The sequence below is a fragment of the Crotalus tigris genome, unplaced genomic scaffold, assembly GCF_016545835.1.
Source record: "Crotalus tigris isolate CLP2741 ecotype Arizona unplaced genomic scaffold, ASM1654583v1 scf7180000017989.1554031673:749699, whole genome shotgun sequence".
Classification (NCBI taxonomy): domain Eukaryota; kingdom Metazoa; phylum Chordata; class Lepidosauria; order Squamata; family Viperidae; genus Crotalus; species Crotalus tigris.
Window position 1 is genome coordinate 189873 of NW_024096759.1, and position 23864 is coordinate 213736.

A 23864-nucleotide genomic window follows, 5' to 3' on the forward strand; every position below is an offset into this window, starting at 1 on the left:
GGGGAATTTACCTCCCTCAGTGCAGGCTTGGGTGTCCTCCTGGACTCACAGCTAAATTTGGAACAACATCTATCGGCTGTGGCCAGGGGGACCTTTGCCCAGGTTCGCCTGGTGCACCAGTTGCGGCCTTATTTGGACCGGGAGGCTCTACTCACGGTTACTCATGCCCTTGTCACCTCAAGACTGGACTACTGTAATGCGCTCTACATGGGGCTACCCTTGAAGAGCGTTCAGAGGCTGCAGTTGGTTCAGAATGCAGCCGCAAGAGCGATTGTGGGTGCACCAAGGTACACCCACGTGTCACCTATCTTCCGCGAGCTGCACTGGCTTCCTGTGGGTCTCCGGATGCAATTCAAGGTGTTGGTTGTCACCTTTAAAGCCCTTCATGGCTTAGGACCAGGTTACTTACAGGACCGCATACTGCCACATAGTTCCCAGAGACCGGTGAGGTCCCACAGATTGGGCCTCCTTCAGGTCCCGTCGGCCAGACAATGTCGGCTGGCGGGCCCTCGGGGAAGGGCCTTTTCTATGGTGGCTCTGACGTGGTGGAATCAACTTCCCCCCCGAGATTCAAACTACTCCCACCTTGCCGGCCTTCAAGAAAGCTATTAAAACTCTCCTGTTCTGGCAGGCCTGGAGTTGATGTCCCCGGGGGGGCCGGGATTCGATTGGGACATGCTGTGTGAATGTATTCATTTTTAATTGTTATACTTGTTGTTTTAATTTTGTACGCCGCCCTGAGTCCCTAGGGATTGGGCAGCATATAAATTTTACTAATAAATAAATAAATGGTTCAGGGTTCCTAGGCATTTTCTGGCCAGGACCCCTTTTCTTCGAGTGCTTCAATAAAAGGAAACAAAACCTGCACTTCGTGCCTGTTGTTCTTCATCAGCTTTGGCACCAGGTTCAGACCCAAATTGGGGACAACAATGTAGAGAGTAAAAAAGATGACTTTGAGGGAGATGCACGAACTCCATTATCAAAGAGAAGGGGTGGGGGGGGGAAATATCTCAAGTCCACAATAGACAGATAATATTCAGCAGAGGCCCAGACAGACATCTCCTTGAGTATATAAGAAAGGAGAATGGTACAGATCAGTCAGACTTGCAAGACTCTATTATTATAGTCAATCTCAATAAAAAAATAATTTTAGCCTTCCTCTGGAGTTGATTTCCTGATCTGCTCTACCAACTGTGCTAACAGCATTGGAATATCTCTATATAGAAAGGTTGTCCTGTTAGAGAAAAGTGAGATAGGTTTCCAAATTAAAAGAATCCAAATAATTCAAACAGTTGTACTGTTTGAAAAGTTTAAGCTCTCAACAAACTGTCCAGAATTATAAGAAAAGTACGTAATCTGTAGAATTGAATTTAATGGGTAACCGGATGCTGCAATTGTAGTTGTAATTGCAGCCACATGATTGCAGAAGTGATGCTATATGGTCATAAGTGCAAGGACAGGTCATACATCACTTTTTCTGAGGCTGTCGTAACTTGAGGACTACTTATATCTGTAATGATTTGGGAGAAGGCAGCTAAGTAAAAAAAAGCAGTTATTCCCAAAACATGACCTGTGATTGACTTGATACTAATTCAACAGTGAATTCTGATCACGTGACCGTGGGGATGCTGCAACGGTCGTAAATATGAAAAACAGTCATAAGTCACTTTTTTCAGTGCCGTTGTAACTTCGATTGGTCACTAAGTGAACCATGGTAAGTCGAGGACTACCCGTAATTTTAAATGTCTTTTCATTTTTGATTGGGAGCCAACGGAATTGGTTGAAAAATGGATGCCTCCATAAATGTTTTAAAAAGTAAAAAAAAAAAAAAAACAGCCACCGCAACTACGCAATCAAAACTCTCCTCCTTTTTAATGTGCATTTTTATTATGTTTTTTGTTTCCCTCATGCAGACAAATGTGGACCCGGCGGGAAAAATGAGGCGACCCAAGACCCCTCTGCTCCTGGGGAAAACAATAAAGGGGCCACTGACCCCCTGCTCTCCTCTCACTCCTATTTGCACAAGGAAGTTGCTGAAATGGCCACTGAAGCTGCAAAGAAAATTTATGTACGAGATGGTAAGCCAGAATCCCTGGGGATCTGAAACATCCTGAAGGAAAGCCTTGCTGCCTTTCTGGCATCTATGGTCACTGAAGAAAACCACGCTAACAGCCATTTATTTATTTATGAGACTTATATACCGCTTTAAGTGCAAGCACTCTCTAAGCGGTGTATACCAGTAAGCAATGTATATATATATATATATATATATATATATATATATATATATATATATATATATATATATATATATATGTTTTCTGAGGTTTTCGCGGGTATTTGTATGTAGGTCTTTGGTTGCTCGGGTTTTCTCCCGCGTAAAATTGGAAGTGTCTTGGCGACGTTTCGACGAAGTCCCATTCGTCATCTTCAGGCTGGTGTTTTCAGCTTCATGCTTCGAGCAGCAATGTGTGGTCTTAGCTGTTTCTTCCTTTCTCCCTACTGGCAGAAAGGAAGAAACAGCTAAGACCACACATTGCTGCTCGAAGCACGAAGCTGAAAAACCAGCCTGAAGATGACGAATGGGACTTCGTCGAAACGTTGCCAAGACACTTCCAATTTTACGCGGGAGAAAACCCGAACAACCAAAGACCTATATACAAATACCCGCGAAAACCTCAGAAAACAAAATATATATATATATATATATATATATATATATATATATATATATATATATATATATATATATATATTTACATTGCCCCCAACAATCTGGGTCCTCATTTTACCTACCCCGGAAGGATGGAAGGCTGAGTCAACCTTGAGACGGTGAGATTTGAACCGCTGACCTGCTGAACACAGTCAGCTAAAGTGGCCTGCACTCTAACTGCTGCGCCATGAGTATTAGTGGGGAGAAACAGGAAGGGCCAACGTGGAAGGGGGCGTCATGAGGTCAAGATTCAAACTCCACCCCTTTTACACCTCATTGGATGGTGCTGAGGCCATGATGCCATGAGTGACATTTCCATGGAATCTCAGGAAGATGCAGATGTCCCTGGCCACAGGCATCTTTCATTGATCAGGGAACCGTAAGTCCTCAACGTACAACCACAATTGAGCCCAAAATTTTCGGTTGTTAAATGAGACAGTTGTTAAGTGAATTTTGCCCCCTTTTTAACATTCTCTCGGGCCAGAGTTGTTAAGAGAATCACTACAGTGGTTAAATTAGTAACAATGTTTGTTAAGTGAATCTGGCTTCCTCATTAACTTTGTTTGTCAGACGGTCACAAAAGGGGATCACATGGCCCCCGGGACATTGCAACCGTCATAAATATGAGTCAGTTGCCAAACATCTGGATTTGGACACGTGATGTTGCAATAGTCGTAAATGTGAAAAATGGTCAGAAGTCACTTTTTTCAGTGCCATTGTAACTTCGAACTATCACTAAGTGAACGGTTGTAAGTTGAGGACTATCTGTATTAAAAAGAGGTACTCTTCTGAGAAGGAGAGGAAAGATGGGGATGATGTATTGCAGTGAGGTCACCATAAGGACCGGCTGGGATATGTTTTTGGAAGAGGCTCAAGTGGTGTTTCTCAATCTTGATTATTTGAAGACGGATAGACTTCAACTCCCAGAATTCCCCAGCCAGCAAAGCTCAAATTCTGAGACTAGAAGTTCCCATCTCTTCCAATTCCCAAGGTAAAGAAATATTGTTTTTTTAAAAAAAAAAAATCTGTTGACATTGTTTGAGTTCAAAAACTAAGTAAAGTTGGGCTTAGCTATTATTTAGATGGGAGACAACTATGGAATTCCAGGACTATAAACTAAATTTTGGAGGCCGACACAGAGGCCAGTGGGATAGCCAGGTTTTAACCACTGTCTGGAAAAATGGTTAGAATGAAACCCAGATCTCGGAGGGAACTTGGTCCAGAGGGCTGAGGAAGCGATGGAGGTACGCTGCTTCTGGACCTCTGCTCATTTTATTTCCCATGTTGAAGGTACCCAAAGCATACCCTTCCAGACAGAATGAGCAGGCTAACTGAAGTTTATTTATTTATTTGTTTGTTTGTTTTATTTTATTTTATTTTGTTTGTTTGTTTGTTTATTGTGTTTCTAGACTGCCAATCTCCCTCAGAGAGGGGACCCTGAGCAGTGAAATCTGCTTACAAGGAATGGTTCTATGAGCTTTCCTTCCTTCCTTCCTTCCTTCCTTCCTTCCTTCCTTCCTTCCTTCCTTCCTTCCTTCCTTCCTTCCTCCCTCCCTTCCTTCCTTCCTTCATTCTTTCTTTCTTTCCTTCTTTCCTCTCCTTTCCTTTCCTTCCTTCCTTCCTCCCTCCCTCCCTTCCTTCATTCTTTCTTTCTTTCTTTCCTTCTTTCCTCTCCTTCTTTCCTTTCCTTCCTTCCTTCCTCCCTCCCTCCCTTCCTTCATTCTTTCTTTCTTTCTTTCCTTCTTTCCTCTCCTTCTTTCCTTTCCTTCCTTCCTTCCTTTCTCCCTTCCTCCCTCCCTTCCTTTCTTCCTTCTTTTCTTCCTTCCTTCTTTCCTTCCTTTCTCCCTCCCTCCCTCCCTCCCTTCCTTCCTTCATTCTTTCCTTTCTTCCTTTTTTCCTTTCTCCCTCCCTCCCTCCCTCCCTCCCTCCCTTCCTTCCTTCCTTCATTCTTTCCTTTCTTCCTTTTTTCCTTTCTCCCTCCCTCCCTTCCTTCCTTCCTTCCTTCATTCTTTCTTTCCTTCTTTCCTCCCTTCCTTTTTTCCTTTCTCCCTCCCTCCCTTCCTTCATTCATTCATTCTTTCCTTCTTTCCTTTCTTCTTTCCTTTCTCCCTCCCTCCCTCCCTCCCTTCCTTCCTTCATTCTTTCCTTTCTTCTTTCCTTCTTTCCTCTCCTTCTTTCCTTTCCTTCCTTCCTTCCTTTCTCCCTTCCTCCCTCCCTTCCTTTCTTCCTTCTTTTCTTCCTTCCTTCTTTCCTTCCTTTCTCCCTCCCTCCCTCCCTCCCTCCCTTCCTTCCTTCATTCTTTCCTTTCTTCCTTTTTTCCTTTCTCCCTCCCTCCCTTCCTTCCTTCCTTCCTTCCTTCCTTCATTCTTTCTTTCCTTCTTTCCTCCCTTCCTTTTTTCCTTTCTCCCTCCCTTCCTTCCTTCCTTCATTCTTTCCTTCTTTCCTTCCTTCCTTTTTTCCTTTCTCCCTCCCTTCCTTCCTTCATTCATTCATTCTTTCCTTCTTTCCTTTTTTCCTATCTTCTTTCCTTTCTCCCTCCCTCCCTCCCTCCCTCCCTCCCTTCCTTCCTTCATTCATTCATTCTTTCCTTCTTTCCTTTTTTCCTTTCTTCTTTCCTTTCTCCCTCCCTCCCTCCCTCCCTCCCTCCCTTCCTTCCTTCCTCCCTCCCTCCCTCCCTTCCTTCCTTCCTTCTTTCCTTCCAAATTCAGATGCTTGGCAACTGACTCATATTTATAATGGGTTGCAGCGTCCCAAGATCTTGTGATTACCTTCCTGTTATGACCATCTGACAAGCAACTCCAGTGGGGAAGGCAGGTTCCTTTAACAACAGTGTAACTAACTTAACACTTGCAGTGACTCACATGTGGTAAAATGGGGCAAAACTCACTTAATAACTGTCTCACTTGGAGTCAGCTTCAGCTAGCATGTCATATAAGCCCCGGTCCCAATGTATAAAACCACATTAAATAAAAATGATAAATAGCAGGTGCAAGTAATCCTCGATTTACAACAGTGAACATTCAAAGTTACAACGGCACTGAAAAAAAGTGAGTTATGACTGTTTTTCACACTTATGACCACTGCAGCATCCCCATGGTCATGTATCAAAATTCAGAGGCTTGACAACTGGTTCATATTTATGACGGTTGCGGTGACCCGGGGATCCTTTTTTGCAACGACTTTCTGACAAGCAAAGTCAATGGGGGAAGCCCGTTTCACTTGACAACCGTGTTACTAATTTAACGACTGCAGTGATTCACTTCATAACCGTGGCAGGAAAAGTCGTAAAATGGGGTCAAGCTCACTTAACAAATTTCTCCTTTAGCCACATAAATTCTGGGCTCCGTTGTGGTCGTAAGTCAAAAGACTACCTTTGCAGTGTTTCTCAACCTTGACAATTTTAAGGCATGTGGACTTCAACTCCCAGAATTCCACAGCCAGCATTGCTGGCTGTGGAATTCTGGGAGTTGAAGTCCACATGCCTTAAAATTGTCAAGGTTGAGAAACACTGCTTTAGAGGAACAAAAAGGCCCTTTCCTAAAACGATTTGCCTCCCTTTGGTAAATTCAGGAGGAGCCACTTAAAAGAAGAAATGTAATAATAATAATAATAATAGTAGTAGTAGTAGTAGTAGTAGTAGTAGTAGTAGTAGTAAAGTTGGAAGGGACCTTGGAGGTCATCTAGTCCAACCCCCTGCTCAGGCAGGAAACCCTACACCATTTCGGACAAATGGCTGTCCAGTCTCTTCTTAAAAACTTCCAGTGTTGGAGCATTCATTGCTTCTGGAGGCAGGTTGTTCCACTGATTAATTGTTCTGACTGTCAGGAAATTTCTCCTAAGTTCTAGGTTGCTTCTCTCCTTGATTAGTTTCCATCCATTGCTTCTTGTCCTGCCTTCAGGTGTTTTGGAAAATAGCTTAATTCCCTCTTCTTTATGGCAGCCCCTGAGATATTGGAATACTGCTATCATGTCCCCCCTAGTCCTTCTCTTCGTTAAACTAGACATACCCAATTCCAGCAACCGTTCCTTATATGCTTTAGCCTCCAGACCCCTAATCATCTTTGTTGCTCTTCTCTGTACTCTTTCTAGAGTCTCAACATCTTTTTTGCATCGTGGTGACCAAAACTGGATGCAGTATTCCAAGTGTGGCCTTACCAAGGCATTGTAAAGTGGTATTAACACTTCACGTGATCTTGATTCTATCCCTCTGTTAATGCAGCCTAGCACTCTGTTGGCTTTTTTGGCAGCTGCAGCACACTGCTGGCTCATATTTAAGTGATTGTCTACTAGGACTCCGAGGTCCCTCTCACAGTTACTGCTATTGAGCATGGTGCCACCTATGCTGTACTTGTGGTTTTTAATTTTGGCAGAACCTCTTAAGAGGAACCCGAGAGCCTCTCGAAGAGCTTATGACAACGTCTATGAAGAATTGGCATCCTTTTCCGGTGGCTACTATGTGAACATGAAGAAAAAACAACTTTCTAGCGCCCTTGGCCTACTGGAGATATCCCTGAATGCCGCTCCTGTTAAAATAGCCCACAATCGTGTGGATGGCTCTCACTTCTCCTTCCCTGTGGATGAATCTCTCTCCGAGATATTGGTCTCAGTCAAGACTTTACGGCATGAGAGGTTCAACTTTAAGGTCTTGCAACCTTCAGGTAATTGAAGAGAGGATGAAAGTGAGTATACAAACGGTCACAAAAGGCTGCAGCTATGCAAGCAAACACTTTCCCTTGTCTGCTGTGGGACAGGTGTAAAAAAAGGGGGCGGGGCTTCAATTGCACGATCATGGATGCCCTGACTTGGAGGAAGCCATAATACTGGGCATTTTAACCTCTGCAAGTACAGGTAGTCCTCGACTTACAACTGTTCATTTAGTGACCATTCAAAGCTACGACGTCACTAAAAAAGTGACTTAGGGCGATGTCATGGTTCCGATTCGGGGAATACTTCAAAGAACCTCAAGGCATTGTTTACCTTAAAGTCTCTTTATTAGTGTAACACCCTTCCACGTGAACATGGTGGATGCCAAGATCTGAATTCCCCTCCCCTGAGCACATAATATTCAAGCACAAATCCCTCCTCCAATTAGCAGTCATAAATCACATTCTCCAATCAGTTTGAAGGGCAAAGTTTCCCTTCCCTTCTGTAGCCTGCCTTTCTTATCTTAACTAATCCCCACACACATTCTTTCTCCTCCCCTCCCAGCATCATCTAATTTAACTCTAAAAGGACCACACAGCTTATACAGAGAGTGACTGCCTCTTCATATTTTGTCAAAGCAAGAACATCCAATGTTAGCAGCGTTGACAGGCGGTTTTTAACACTTAATGACCATTGCAGCATCCTCACGGTCACATGATCAAAATTCAGACCCTTGGCAGCCGACTCACCTTTACGATGGTTGCAGTGTCCCAGGGTCATGTGATCCCCTTTTGTGACCTTCTGGACAAGCAAAATCAATGGGGAAACCAGTTTCCCTCCACTTTACTGATTCACTTAACAACTGTGGCAACAAAAGTCATAAAATGGGGCAAAACTCACTTAACAAATGTTTCACTTAGCAACAGAAATGATGGACTCAATTGTGGTCGTAAGTCGAGGACTACCTCTAATGCAACTCATTCCTTTTTGTGACACTCCACGATAGGTGACCCATTCACAAAACCTCGAATGTTGCTTGACACAAGTAATCACAAGATCGTGAAGATATCTCCTATCCCTCAGCAAGGTCGGTGGACCGTGACTCTGACTCCCAGGGGCTCTTACGAGGTAGAGATTAGAGGCAAGAGTTTGCTTGACTTTACCTACCGGATAATGGAAAAGCAGAATGGCTACATGCTTCCAATCCAAGGACAGCCTACGAAAGGTAAGTTTTCAGTGTGCAGCAGCAGCCAAAAAAGTTAATACAATCCTGGGTTGTATAAACAGAGACATAGAATCAAGATCACGCCAAGTATTAGTACCGCTTTATAAAACCCTAGTGAGACCACGCCTGGAATACTGCAACCAATTTTGGTCACCATATTACAAAAAAGATGTTGAGATCTTGGAAAAAGTTCAGAGAAGAGCAACTAAAATGATCAAAGGCCTGGAGACTAAAACATATGAAGAACAGTTGCAGGACTTGGATTTGGCTAGTCTAAAGAAAAGAAGAAACAGGGGCAACATGATAGCAGTATTCCAGTATTTGAGTGGCTGTCACAAGAAGAGGGCGTCAAACTATTCTCCAAAGCACCAGAGAGCAAGACAAGAAACAATGGTTGGAAACTAATCAAAAAGAGAAGCAACCTGGAATTAAGGAGAAACTTCCTAACAGTGAGGACAATTAACCAGTGGAACAATTTGCCTTCAAAAATTGTGGGCATTCCATCAAGGGAGATTTTTAAAAAGAGACAAGACAGTCACTTATCTGAAATGGTAAAGGTTCTCCTGCTTGAGCAGGGGGCTGGACTAGAAGACTCCAAGGTCCCTTCCAGCTGTATTCTATTCTAGTCAATTGTCAATAGAATTCTTTATTGGCCAAGTGTGATTGGACACAAGGAATTTATCTCCGGTGCATAAGCTGTCAGTGTACATACAAACAACCAGGTGATAGGTCTGTATCTGTGAGTATCTGTCATTGATAACAAAACAGAACCTTATTTCCGAATTGCCCTCATACATCCATATATAACTTACACCCATACATACATATACATATATACACACACAAACACCCACCCAACACACACACACACACACACACACACACACACACACACACACACACACACACATATATATATATATATATATATATATATACATATACATACAGCTGGCAAAAGTGAGAAAGAGCCTGTGGCCTAGAGGTTTAATACAGCTGCCTAACATGCAGACAGCCCAGGTTCGAATCTCAGAAGGGTATGTCTGGTTGAAAAGAACTAAAGAGTTCGAATAGCTATTCCAGTTCTCCCTTAATTCTTTGCTAGCAATCCAAATTTTAGATAGATAGATAGATAGATAGATAGATAGATAGATAGATAGATAGATATACGTACATACATATTCAAAATAAAAGTAAAAATATGACTCTTGTAAGAGGTGGTGGAATATATCCTGTTGCAACCCTGGGGTTAAATCCCCCATTACCAACATCCATGCTAAAAAAAAAAAAAAATTAAGGAAAGAGTTTTAAGTGCCAAGAAAAATCCATTTCAGAAGAAAGTAGTAACTGTGAGAGGGATCTTGGAGTCCTAGGGGACAACCACTTAAATATGAGCCAGCAGTGTGCTGCAGCTGTCAAAAAAGCCAACACAGTGCTAGGCTGCATTAACAGAGGGATAGAATCAAGATCACGTGAAGTATTAATACCACTTTACAATGCCTTGGTAAGGCCACACTTGGAATACTGCATCCAGTTTTGGTCACCATGATGTAAAAAAGATGTTGAGACTCTAGAAAGAGTACAGAGAAGAGCAACAAAGATGATTAGGGGACTGGAGGCTAAAACATATAAGGAATGGTTGCTGGAATTGGGTATGTCTAGTCTAATGAAGAGAAGGACGAGGGGACACATGATAGCAGTGTTCCAATATCTCAGAGGTTGCCACAAAGAAGAGGGAGTCAAGCTATTCTCCAAAGCACCTGAAGACAGGACAAAGAAGCAATGGATGGAAATTAATCAAGGAGAGAAGCAACCTAGAACTTAGGAGAAATTTCCTGACAGTCAGAACAATTAATCAGTGGAACAACCTGCCTCCAGAAGTTGTGAATACTCCAACATTAGAATTTTTTAAGAAGAGATTGGACAGCCAGTTGTCTGAAATTGTATAGGGCAGTGGTTCTCAACCTTTTTAATGCCGCAACCCCCAACCGATCGTAAGTCGAGGACTACCCAACCGGTCGTAAGTTGAGGACTACCCAACCGGTCATAAGTCGAGGACTTTCCCTGCCTGGGAGCGCCGCACATGTGTGGTGCCGCCCCCTGCACCAGCCTAGGCGTAGCTGCAAGCGGCAGAGACGGAGCAGGCTGATCACCGTCTGGGCCACCAGTTGGCCCAGCCCAAGGGAGGTAAGGCACCCGCCGGGCCCCACACTTGCCAGCAACCCTCCCTGCGCCTGCCGGCCTCCCACCTCCCACCCCTGGCCTTACATTTTTAGTAGTTGCTCAGCAGGGAGGGGTGGAAACTTCCAGACAGCTCGCCTTCGCTGCAGACAACTTGCAGCACCGTTTGCAGAATGGGACTTTTGGCGGGCTCAGCAGGGCAGAGACAGCCTGGACAATTCCTATTGGCTTTGAAAGCCAATAGAATTAGACTCTATTCAAGAGAGTCTATTCTATTGGCTTTCAAAAGCCAATAGAATAAAAGGGAGTAGCACAGCTAAAGGAAAAAAAATGGCGGACTGCGTTGTTTGGCGACCCCCGTGAAATGGTCGTTCGACCCCACATGGGGTCCCGACCCACAGTTTGAGAACCGCTGGTATAGAGTTTCCTGCCTGAGCAGGGGGTTGGACTAGATGACCTCCAAGGTATCTTCCAACTTTATTGTTGTTGTTGTTGTTGTTGTTGTTGTTATAAAGGAATATTGAGGGAGGATTCTGGAGGGCTGCTCTGCTAACTTTCTACATCTTTCTCAGGATCAAACTACACCATCTCTTTAAAGATGCTGGGGCCAGCCAGAGGCACCCAGATGCAGCGTCTGATCATTTCTGATGGACTAGAAGGACCTATTCACTCCATCATTTTAAACCAAACTTCTGACGCCCTTGGCAATAGCTTGGCCCTTGCTCCGATTCATCTGGATTCGTTGGTATGAACCACGGTTATTTTTTCATCTTCTGATCTGACTCCAAGTTGCATGACTGGTTACAACTCCCATGGTAACCAGGAGAATATTCTTTCTAATGTCACATATATATATTAACCCTATAATGTGACTGTAATATTAGTATTTATCCTTCTTATTATCTTCTTTACTTCCCTCTTTTATTGGTACTGGTAGTCCTTGACTTACAACAATGCATTTAGTGACACTGGGAAAAATGGCTTATGACTGATTTTCCACACTTGCAATCATTGTAGCATCCCCCATTGTCACATGATCAAAATTTGGATGTCTGGCGATTGACTCATATTTAAGATGGGTGGCAGGGTTTTGCGAATTTCTGACAAGCAAAGTTAATGGGGAAGGCAGATTCACTTAACAACCGCAGCGATTCACTTAACAAACATAGCAAGAAAGGTCGTAAAATGGGGCAAAACTCACTTAACAAATGTCTCACTCAGCAACATAAGTTTTGGGTTCAGTTGCAATCGTAAATCGAGGACTATCTGTATTGTCATTATTCTCTCTGTTGCTTTGCATGTACGACTGAGTGCTTCTGTACCAAAGACAAATTATTTGTGTGTCTAATCACACTTAGCCAAATAAGGTATTCAGTTCAATTCAATTCAAATCTGCAAGCTTCTCAGTGGGAGCCATTCTGGACACCCACAGCTTGCTCCGCCAATGCCAAACCTACCCACTGAACCGCAAAAGGAGCTTAGCGTTTGCTGTCTGGTTTTATCAAGTCAAAGGAACCCTACTTTTGAAGATCTAATTGCTCAGTTATACTGATGTTAAATTTAATCACAGCCGTAAGGTTGTTAGTAGGGCAATACTGGAAGAAGGAATCTTTGCCTACCTTGCAAGAATGGTTTTTTAAAGTTTCTTATTTGGTGGAAATGGCAAAGATTTCGGCTTTTTTAAAGGACCAATCACAAGAGAATTTTTTTGCGGTATGGGAAAAATGGATAGACTTTATACAACATAAGTTGGATATAAAAAAATATTATTTAGTTTTTCAATAATTTATATATAAATTTTACCATTTTATAGATTGTATTTTTTTCTTTTTCTTCTCTTTCCTTATATTCTTTATTTTATTTTACTTTTTTCTTGTATGTATATATATCTTTTCTTCTTTCTTTTTTCTTTTATTCTTTCTCTTTTTAAGCATTATTGTTAATTATCTTATAAGCTTACGTAATGTATTTAGATATATTTATGGTTTATACTTTTTTAACTTTTTTTAAGATTTTTTAGAAATCTTAACTAAGCCTATATTCAGCTCTGGGAAGGTTGGGGGGATGGGGTGGGAGGGTTGGGGTGGTTGGGTAGGGTTGTTTTTTGTTTTTCTTTTTCTATTTGTAAAAATTTTAAAAATTTTCAATTAAAAAAAAAAAAGAAGATCTAATTGCTCAGTCACTCAGCTGCTCTTCACAGCCAATCTAGGGAGTCACAGAGTAGGAAAACCTTTTGGTCTGGACCTCAAATTCACCCAGAGAAGGGGGTGTCGGATATTTATTAATATCCTCATTTCTACAGGCCTTTACCAGCTTTCCATTGAAAGTAATGCCCAAATGGGGTACAATAAATCAAAACCAGCAGAACTATACAGGTAGTCCTTGACTTATTCAGTTAGTGACCGTTCAAAGTTATAACAGCACTGGAAAAAAGTGACTTATGACTGTTTTTCACACGACCATTGTAGCATCCCCGTGGTCATGTGATCAAAATTGGGACTCTTGGCAGCTGGTTCATATTTACGACGGTCGCAGTGTCCCGGGGTCATGTGATCCCCTTTTGCGACTTTCTGACAAGCAAAGTTAATGGGGGAGCCAGATTCATTGAAAAACCATGTTATTAACTTGGCAGCTGTAGCAATTCACTTAACAACTGCGGCAAGAATGGTTGTAAAATGGGGCAAAACTCATTTAACAAGTGTCTCGCTTAGCAACAGAAATTTTGGGCCCAATTGCGATCATAGGTTGAGGACTTCCTGTTACAAACTTTACAAAGTATCAGATTGGGCTTAAAGTATCAAAAATTACCTTTAACATGAGTAAAATAAATAAGAAGCCCTTCCTGGTTATCATAATATCCTTTAGTATCCATATCAATGTTAACATTTATTATTTTAATGTTATCCTGTTGTTTTTACTGGATTGCAAGCCATCTGGACGAGATGGGTGGCATATAAATTTAATAAATAAATACATACCTCCTCTGTTATGAGAATATGAGCTAGTATGGCCCAGTGGTGGTCAACTAGAAGCCGGGGGAATTCAGGTTATAGTCCCCCCTCACAAAAATTCCCTTGGGCGAGGGAGTTAAATATAATAAATATATAATCAACCAAAGAAATGTACCGTATATTCCGGCGTATAGGGCGACCCAGCATATAAGACGACCTCCGAGTTCGACGCCGAGTCGCATGCCTAGAAAGTCGTCTTATACACCGGAAACTACCGGTATTTCCAGCGTATAAGATGATCGACGCCGAGTTGCACACCTAGAAAGTCATCTCATACGCCAGAAACTACGTTATTTCCAGCGTATAAGACGATTGATGCCGAGTCGCATGCCTAGAAAGTCATCTTATACGCCGGAAACTACCTTATTTCCGGCGTATAAGACGACTCGGCGTATAAGATGACCCCCGAGTTCGGCGCCTGTTTCAACACTCTCAAAAGTCGTCTTATACGCTGGAATATACGGTAATCACAGTGTAAAACAGCAGCATTAAAAACAAAATCCAGATTGCTCCAGTTAGAACTATTCATACAAAGGATTAAGACAAATACCCAAAACGAAAAAAGGGGGGAAAAAAGCAGAGTCAAGGTTTTCTTCTGTAGCCAGCTATTACTGATACTGCAAAAATGACGATAGCTATAATTTCTTAAGCCTTTTAGGACTTAGTTTATCTTTATTTAAAAGGCAGCTTCTTGGCATCTGAGTACAGTATCTGCCCGGAACAGCAGATAGATTCCATTAATTCCCTTTTTACCTTCCAGTCTCCAATGCTGAAATTAGAAGGTCTGTCTCCCGGCAACCTGCCCTTCTCACGTCTCAACATCAATCCTATCCGTGTGGCGTCAGTGAGGATTCTACCCCTGGCAGACCAAGAGAGTAAGTCCCTGGCAGCAGTATGAAAACTTCTTTTGCCATTTTGATCCATCTAAGTCTAAGACAAGGGTCCTCAATCCCCGGTCCGTGGACCGGTACCAGGCTGCAGCATGTCAACAACCGGTCCTCACAAACAATCAAAGTTCCATCCGTGGGATGCAGGCAGCACACAAAACCACGCACTGTCCGGTCTGTGGGAAAAACCTTTCTCCACTGAACCAGTCCCTGGTGCCCAAAAGGTTGGGACCTCTGATCTAAGACTACCAGATCTGTGAGCAAAAAGCAAATGTCCACCCGATGGCAGCAAAGGGACACAGCAATAAATATATAAGAGTTTGGTGCCACTTATTGGTCATTTGAATTTTTGCAAGTCAAATCTAGTGGACCCAAAGGTGGGTTTTCCAAAAGGGCAACTTTCTTGGTTTTATCCTTTAACATTTTACTTCTCATCCAAGAAGCGTCTTCAGTTCTTCTTCACTTCAGAACTGAAGTCCCAAAGATGCTTTTTCATGAGGCAACAGGAAACTTCTCATCCAAGAAGCTTCTTCAGCTCTGACTGTATGGTGGGGAATGAATCCAGTCAGAGCTGAAGAAACTTCTTGGATGAGAAGCGAAGCATCTTCAAAGGAAAAACAAGAAATCCAGCTGCCTCGCAAAAAAGCATCTTTGGGACAAGTGTGACCTGGATGACTAAGAATCTCCATAGATATTCAGAACTGAAGAAGCTTCTTGGATGAGAAATGAAATGTTAAGGAAAAAAACCTAAGAAATTTCAGTTGTCTTTTGGAAAAAGCAGCTTTGGGACAACCATGACTTAGACAATTGAGAATCTCTATAGACACATCTAGTGGATCTATACAGCATCTACCTGTGGAACCCTTGGTTCTCTCTGAACTTGGTTGTTTCCTGGCAGACATTTTGTTCCCCGATTACATAACAGATGTTACAACTAAATAATTAGATCTTACTTAGTCAGGGACCAAAACTTCTGCAAGCAAACAACTAAGCACAGAAAGCTTCAAGGACTCCACAGTTCAACCCATGAGCTACATAGATTCTCTTCTATTAGTGTTACATCTACCTACCGTAAATGCCGGCGTATAAGGCGACTTCCGCGAGCGCTGAAATCGGCGCCAAAGACGGGGGTTGTCTTATACGCCGAGTCATCTTATACGCTGGAAATACTGGTAGTTTCCGGCGTATAAGACGACGTTCTAGGAATGCGGCCCGGCTATAAAGACGGGGGTCGTCTTATACGCCGGGTCGCCTTGTACGCCAGCATTTACGGTACTTTCCCTTCAGAATCCATAGACACCGCTAAGAAGAATGTTGAAAGTCTATGGAGATTTTCAGTCATCCAGGTCATGGTTGTCCCAAAAGTGATTTTTCAAAAGGCAACTGGACTTTCTTTGTAATTGCTTGAAGATGTTTTACTTCTCATCCAAGAAGCTTCTTCAGTTCTGATTGAATGGTGCAGAATGGAATGGAAAGATTTATAGTCCCTTCACAGTCCTCTGCTCGTTAGCACTCTCTCTGAGAGTCGTGGAAGCCACTTGGAGGATGAGAAGCAAAACATCTTCAAGCAAAACAAAGGATGTCCAGTTGCCTTTTGGAAAAGCACCTTTGGGACATGAATGTTGAAACAAACCAAGGGTGTAGAACCGCATTTTTCAAATTTGGAGACATGTGGACTTCAACTCCCAGAATTCCCTATCCAGCCACCCCTGAAGACTACAATTAATTCTCATCCCAGAAAAAAAAATTGGAGTAATCTTTAGACAATTGTTTTAAAAAAAAACAACAGAAATATTCTCCATTTTACTATTCAAAGCAGGCAAAACTGCTGATATAAATGCAGTGCCTGAAGACACCTGGACACCCACATCTGTTTGCTATTCAGGAACCAAAAGGCTTGCTTTTTTTTCCTTTTCCTTCCTTAGCAGTTATGGAAACAGAATGAAAAAGGAAGTCAGCATGCTATAAAACATATTCCCAGCCTCTAATATCAGCTTTGTTTCCAACAGTATTTCAGCTCCACGGAAACCTGCAAGTCAGTCTTAGAAAATAAATATTATGAATGCCCAGTAAAATGTGACCCATCTTCTCAGAAAAACAAAACAAGTAATCCTTGACTTATGACTGTAATTGAACCTGGAATTGCAGGTGTAAGTCGTGGTGGTTGTTAAGCAGGCCACCACGTTGACTATGCCTGATTTCACAACCTTTTTTGTAGCGGTCGTTAAGCAAACATTAAACAAACCCATTTTCTCCAATGGGCATTTTTTTTGCTGGAAACCAGAAGTGCTGGAAACTGCCCCCTAAAAAGCTGCCAAAAAAAAAAAACACATGGTCATGTGACTGCAGGATGCTGCAAATGGCTATAAATGTGAGCTGGTTGCCAAGTGCCCAAAATGTGATCATGTGACTATCCGGGGGGACAGGGCAGCCATTGTAACTTCGAAATCAGGTCAAAAGCCCTCTGTGGAGATCCATTGTAACTTCAAATGGTCACTAAGCAACTATAGGTAGTCCTCAACTTACAACCATTCATTTACAATGTTACAATGGCACTGGGAAAAATGATTTATGGCCGCTTTTCACCGTTACGACCTTTGCAGCACCCCCATAATCACGTGATCAAAATTCAGACGCTTGGCAACTGGCTCATATTTATGACCATTGCTGTGTCCCAAGGTCATGTGATCTCCTTCTGCGACCTTCGGACAGAGACAATGAGGAAACCAGATTAGCCATGTAACTAAGTTAACCACTGTAATGATTCACTTAACAACTGTGGTAAGAAAGGTCATAAAATGGGGCGAAACTCACTTAACAAATGTCTCACTTAACAATAGAAATTTGGGGCTCCTTTGTGGCCGTAAGTCAAGGACCACCTGTCCCTTCTTGGGAAGGCAACCCTTCCCAAGTTCTTCATCCTTTTGGGATTCTCTCCATCCTACCTGTGCCCTGTAAGGGACAGGAGGATGGAGCGAAATCTGAAAGGATGAAGAAGAATAATAAACCTTTTATTATCAAAGTATAACATGTACACAGTGAAATTGGCTGAGCCTCCCTCTGTGCCTCCCCCCTCACCACAAACTCACGGTGACTACAACCCCCCCCCCCAACTTATTTCACCCTGTGAACTAATTGCACATCACGCCGGCCTCACGAGTCTATCATGCATAAAGTTATAAAGTTATGTCCCATTCAGAAGCCTGACAGCCCATGCATAAAAGCTGTTCTTCAGCCTGTTGGTACGGCTGGCTATGTTTCTGTATCTCCTACTGCAGTGGTTCTCAACCTTTTTAATGCCGCGACCCCCAACCGGTCGTAAGTCGAGGACTACTCAACCGGTCGTAAGTCGAGGACTACTCAACTGGTGCAGCACCGCTTGCAGAATGGGACTTTTGGCGGGCTCAGCAGGGCAAAGACAGCCTGGACAATTCCTATTGGCTTTTGAAAGCCAATAGGATTAGACTCTATTCAAGAGAGTCTATTCTATTGGCTTTCAAAAGCCAATAGAATAAAAGGGAGTAGCACAGCTAAGGAAAAGGGGGAAAAAATGGCGGACTGCGTTGTTTGGCGACCCCCGTGAAATGGTCGTTCAACCCCAAATGGGGTCCCAACCCACAGGTTGAGAACCACTGTCCTACTGGATGGTAGGAGAGTAAAAAGGTACCAACCAGGGTGTGAGTCATCCCTGAGAATTTTCCTCACTCTGCCAAGGCAACGGGCCCTGGCAATGTCATCCAGTGGAGTCAGGGAACAGCCCACGATGTCTTGTGCCATGCTCACCACCCTTGGTGGTGAGGGGGGGGCACTTGGGAAGGGTTGCCTTCTAATAAATGAATCTGGCTTTCAGCAAATGCCGTCCGATAAATGGTAGTTTTTGAGGCTGATCACTCATTCCCATAGCAGTCATTTGGGCCTAAGGTTATTCTTCCCCCACAATAACCATCGTCTTTCAGTGCCTATAACGGGTCCTCAGCAAGTTCAGCGGAGCCATCGGTACCAAATGGTGGGGACCTCCATTATGTGACAGCTCAAAGTCACCTTTCTTTGCAAGTTATCCCCATCTTCCATGTGCCCTATTGTATTTCCAAGGTAACTTGTTGCCCGGTGGGAGTGTAGAGTTCTCTGTCCAGGTGGTGAATGATGGATCCGCTGCAATATTCACCTTTAATGTCCGCGATGACCTGGGTTTCATACAGACCTTTAGACCTACACAAGGTTTCCTGAGGAAAGGAGAGAGCACCATTCTCACGGCAACTTTTGTGGCACCTGCCAAGAGCTCCGACTTTGCCTCAAGGTAGGATAACATTTTAGAAATCGTGTGTCAGGTCTGCCATCCTCAGCATCTTCGCTTTGCTGGCATCCTTGCCATAAATTGCAAGGGAGGAGAAGGGGGAATTTGGAGCAGTAATATGTGGGCCTGGGAATGAGAAAACAAATAGTGGGAGGGGTGACATGTTGACGAGAGGTGCCAAACCAGAATAAACCAGCCTCCAAGGACACCTGGTCTGGGAACTGAATGTGAAACTGCAGTGAGAAGAGCCAAACATCTGAGCCGTTCCCAAAATATCCAAAAGGCATCCTATTGGACACTGACAGACTGGTCAAGTGGGGAGGGCCAGGAAAAGAGATGAAAGTGTAACCTTTGTGTGGGAATATTCGGATCTAGCTTTACTTTCACTGCAACCACTTAACTTTAGTAAAAGAACCTATCACTTCAATCAAATGGAGTCAAGGGTCTTTCTTTCCTAAATGTCTAAGCTGGAGCAGGTTTGACATCATATTGCTAACTTAACAACTGCAGTGATTCACTTAACAACTGTGGCAGGAAATGGGGCAAAGTTCACTTAACAGTCTCTCTTAGCAACAGAAACGTTGGGCTCAATTGTGGTGATAAGTCAAGGACTACCAATATCGGTATAAAAGAAGCTTTCCCCTCCTTCTACTGAATCCAGTTTCTAAACCAGTGGTTCTCAACGTTTTTAATGCCGCGACCCCCAACCGGTCGTAAGTCGAGGACTACTCAACTGGTCGTAAGTTGAGGACTACTCAACTGGTGCAGCACTGTTTGCAGAATAGGACTTTTGATGGGCTCAGCAGGGCAGAGACAACCTGGACAATTCCTATTGGCTTTTGAAAGCCAATAGAATTAGACTCTATTCAAGAGAGTCTATTCTATTGGCTTTCAAAAGCCAAGAGAATAAAAGGGAGTAGCACAGCTAAGGAAAAGGGGAAAAAAATGGCGGACTGCATTGTTTGGCGACCCCCGTGAAATGGTCCTGTTCTAAACCATAATGGCTGGGTTTGGGCAGTACACTAAGCCAAAACTCAAGCAATGCAATGGCATTTTGGTTTAGTGCAATATACAAACCCAGTTGTTAGAAAACCACTTCCTGCCTCAATCATTTATGCCATCTTTAAGCATCTTCTACTGTACATTTATCTACAATTTTGCTTGGATTAAAAGGAAGGATTTCTTAGAAGGAATCTTAAAGCAGATAGGATTGCAATTCCAGTACTTAATCTTGAAGAGAGATTGTCTGAAAGCCACAGTTTGTCATTTTCTAACTTCTTTCGATTAATGTAAATTTGAAATTGGGTCAGAGCCAGTCCTGAATAGTAATGTGAGCCCTGGATTGTCTGAAGTGTGGGAGGCTTTTCATATCACCCTTCCAAAGAGGAATGGGTCAACTCAGCACGGCCACCTCGCCGTGGAGCAATTTGCCATGGCTGACTCACCAAGGGACAACCTGCTGCGGGACAATTCAATAATTCAATTTAATTATTTGCAATAATTAAAAAAATATTTTAATTTTTGTCATCCACATTTCATTTTGTCCCTCCTTTGGCATCCTTTCTTTTTTTTATTGAAAAGTTTTACAAAAATTACAAAATATATCCCAAACCCACCCACCCTACCCCCCCCCACTTCCCAGAGCTGAATACAGGGTAACAAATATAATAATCATAATCTAACTAACATTAACCAACTATGTAGATAAACAAATATAATGCACTTTAACTCTCTTTTAACACAGAATAAACAATTTGCAAATAAACTTTATCATATAATCAAATTAAAATCCCAATTTATAAACAATACAATATAATAAAAATTCCACTACACTAAACTATTAATAATAATAATAACAATAATAATATTCAATAATTTATTCATAAAATAAATAGAACTTTTTAGTCCCGTATTTATTCTGAATATAATCTATCCATCTTCTCCAAACCGAAATATATCTTCCTTGTGAATAATCCTTCAAATAAGCAGAAATCTTAGCCATTTCTGCTAAATTTAACACTTTAAGCGTCCATTCTTCTATAGTAGGCAAACAATCCTTCTTCCTGTCAGACCCAGCGTGAGTCCTACCTGTGTGCAGACGTTGAACGGTACCCGTATCTCCGAACAGCGCTCCGAACAGCCCTGTGCCGCGCCTCCACAGTGACGGACGGACCACGTGACTAATTACTGTGCCGAACGGGAGAACAGGATAGACCGGCATTGTGCATTATTGCTTTGGCATCCTTTCTTTAATGATTCTATTCCACAATTTCTTTGATATTAGTGTAATTCTTCTCCCACAGCGAGTTGTCCAGCGTGAGTTGGCCACGGCAAGTTGTCCCAGCGTGAGTTGGCCACAGCAAGTTGGCCGTGCCGAGTTGTCATAGACCCCTTCCAAAGATATGCCTGCATTATTAACCATCCTCATTAACTTTTCTTTCAGTCTTGCAACATTTACAGCGAAAACCAGTTCATCGCAAAATTACCTGACTCTGCCCATCACTGTCATTCCCAAAACAGCCTTGGTGAGTCTCATCTACTCAGACGGTTCCCAAATGATTTCTAAACTTCTGAAAATTTGTTCATGTGTTCTATAGTGCAGTCTTTCTCAACCTTAGCAACTTTAAGATATGTGGACTTCCATTCCCAGAATTCCTCAGCCAAGGAGAACATCATAATCTTGGTGGTTTTTTTTCTTGGTTTTGCAGCGCCAGTTTTGGTTCTCTGCCTTGTCACGATCCAGACCAATATCTTAGGAGAAACAGCTGTTGCTCCTCCAAAAAACAAGAGAAGATACAAGCACAGACTTAAGTGGAGCCACTTTGTTTTAAATTAGCTAAATTTAAATCAGAAGATTGGGGTGAAGGTTTCCCAGCTTGCAGACAATAGCTCACAGTCCGGGACCATATTCCTGCTCTTCTTGGTTTACTTGATTTAAGGGGAAAACAGTAAGAGACCCTTTCTCTAGCCCAGTGCTTCTCAAACTTGGTAACTAGGATGTTTGAACTTCAACTCCCAGAATTCCCCAGCCAAAATGGACATCCCCATTTCGTTTTTCTTGGAAACAATGCAGAAGCAACTAGCCCTCACCCGCTTCCAAGATGGGGTTTCAACTGCCAAGTCTAATCACGGTCCTCAGATATCTGGTTGCCTTCACGCCCATCTTTGATTTGCTTATTGAGCTCAGCTAGATGGGATTAGAATCAGAATCACAATGACAGAGTTGAAAGGGACCTTGTAGGTCAGGCAATGGGGAAAACGTCCCGGTACATCGCGCAACGTCTCATGACGTCGCGAGTTTGACATGCCTGTTGTAGGTCATCTAGTCCAACCTCTTGCCTAAGCAGGAGTCCCTACACCATTTCTGACAGATGGCAATCCAGTCTCTTCTTGAAAGCTTCCTGTAATGAAGCACCAACAACAACTGAAGGCAGCCTATTCCATTGGTTGATCGTTCTCACTGTCAGAAAATTTCTCCTTATTTATAAGTTGAATCTCTCCTTGATCAGTTTCCATCCGTTATTCCTTGTCTGGCCTTCAGGTGCTTTGGAAAATAGGTTGACCCCTCCTCTCTATGACAGACTCTCAAATATTGGAAGACTGCTATCATGTCATCCCTGGTCCTTCTCTTCACTAGACTAGCCATGCCCCGTTCCTGTAACCATTCTTCATATGTTTTAGCATCCAGTCCCCTAATCATCTTTGTTGCTCTTCTCTGTACTTTTTCTAGAGTCTTAACGTCTTTTTTATAGTGTGGAGACCAAAATTGGTTGCAGTATTCTAGATGTGGTCTTACTAAGGCTTTATAGAGTGGTATTAGTACCCTCACGTGATCTTGATTGAATCCTTCTGTTAATGCAATTTAGGATTGCATCGGCTTTTTTGGCTGCTGCCACACACTATTGGCTCATATTTAATTGATTGTTCATTAAGACTCCAAGATCCCTCTCACAGTTGCTGCTATTAAGCCTGGTTTCACCCAATCTATATGTGTACTTTTGTTTTTTGTTTTTTTGCCTAAGTGCAAGACTTTACTTTTCTCTACATTGAATTTCATTTTGTTAGACAGGGCCCGGTGTTCAAGTCTGTCAAGATCCATCTGGATTAGTGTTGCTATTCAGTCAGGCACAAATGTCTACTCCAGGGGTTCCCAACCGAGGGTGCTCGCACCCCCTGGGGGTGCAAGATGATTTTCCAGGAAGGGCGAAAACTTGGGTTTTCAAAATTATAGTGTATATCAGGGGTAGTCAACCTTGGCTCTTTTATGACTCGTGGACTTCAACTCCCAGAATTCCTGAGCCAGCTAAGCTGGCTCAGGAATTCTGGGAATTGAAGTCCACGAGTCATAAAAGAGCCAAGGTTGACTACCCCTGGTGTATATGCATAATTTGTTGGCGTTATTTTGAACTTTTGTAAGGGGTGCGAGAATATATCAGAAGCATTCTAGGGGTGCAAGGTGTAGAAAAGGTTGGGAGCCGCTGATCTACTCACAAGGAGGGTTAATAAATATATGCTCTTCCTTCAGGAAACTGAAGAAAACCCACCAGTCTATCACCTTCTCCATTTCTATATGCCTTGTGGAGCTGATAGCCAGCACAGACCCAACTGCTCTCAACACATCTGGCACATGACATTTTCTGCTGAGGCTGCTGAAACTGCTGTTAGTGTCCAGATCAGCCCGGATCCCCGTGCTTTATCTTGTCATTCAGAAGAGGAGGGCAGTGATAAGAAGCTTATCTGTGATTACAAGTTTGTACCTCTGTTTTCTAAACATCTGTATTACAGAATGTAGAGTCATTAACCTGCTGCTCTTCAGATATACCTGAGCAATATTTATTTTATTTATTTATTTAGAACATTTAGATAGCCGCCTACTCACTCACAGCGACTCTAGGCGGCCCACAAACAG

The 23864-nt window shown here is 42.7% G+C and overlaps 1 protein-coding gene across 1 annotated transcript in view; it reads left to right on the plus strand.

The window, feature by feature from the left end:
* Nucleotides 1–23864, plus strand: part of LOC120309277 — a 35847-nt gene that overhangs the window by 6762 nt on the left and 5221 nt on the right. Inside the window, exons 2-9 of the mRNA XM_039346340.1 lie at nucleotides 1914–2078; nucleotides 7084–7371; nucleotides 8364–8582; nucleotides 11336–11508; nucleotides 14535–14649; nucleotides 18754–18958; nucleotides 21399–21480; nucleotides 23481–23704. Of these exons, the coding sequence (XP_039202274.1) occupies nucleotides 1914–2078; nucleotides 7084–7371; nucleotides 8364–8582; nucleotides 11336–11508; nucleotides 14535–14649; nucleotides 18754–18958; nucleotides 21399–21480; nucleotides 23481–23704 (1471 nt within the window). The remainder of the gene's footprint in view (nucleotides 1–1913; nucleotides 2079–7083; nucleotides 7372–8363; nucleotides 8583–11335; nucleotides 11509–14534; nucleotides 14650–18753; nucleotides 18959–21398; nucleotides 21481–23480; nucleotides 23705–23864) is intronic.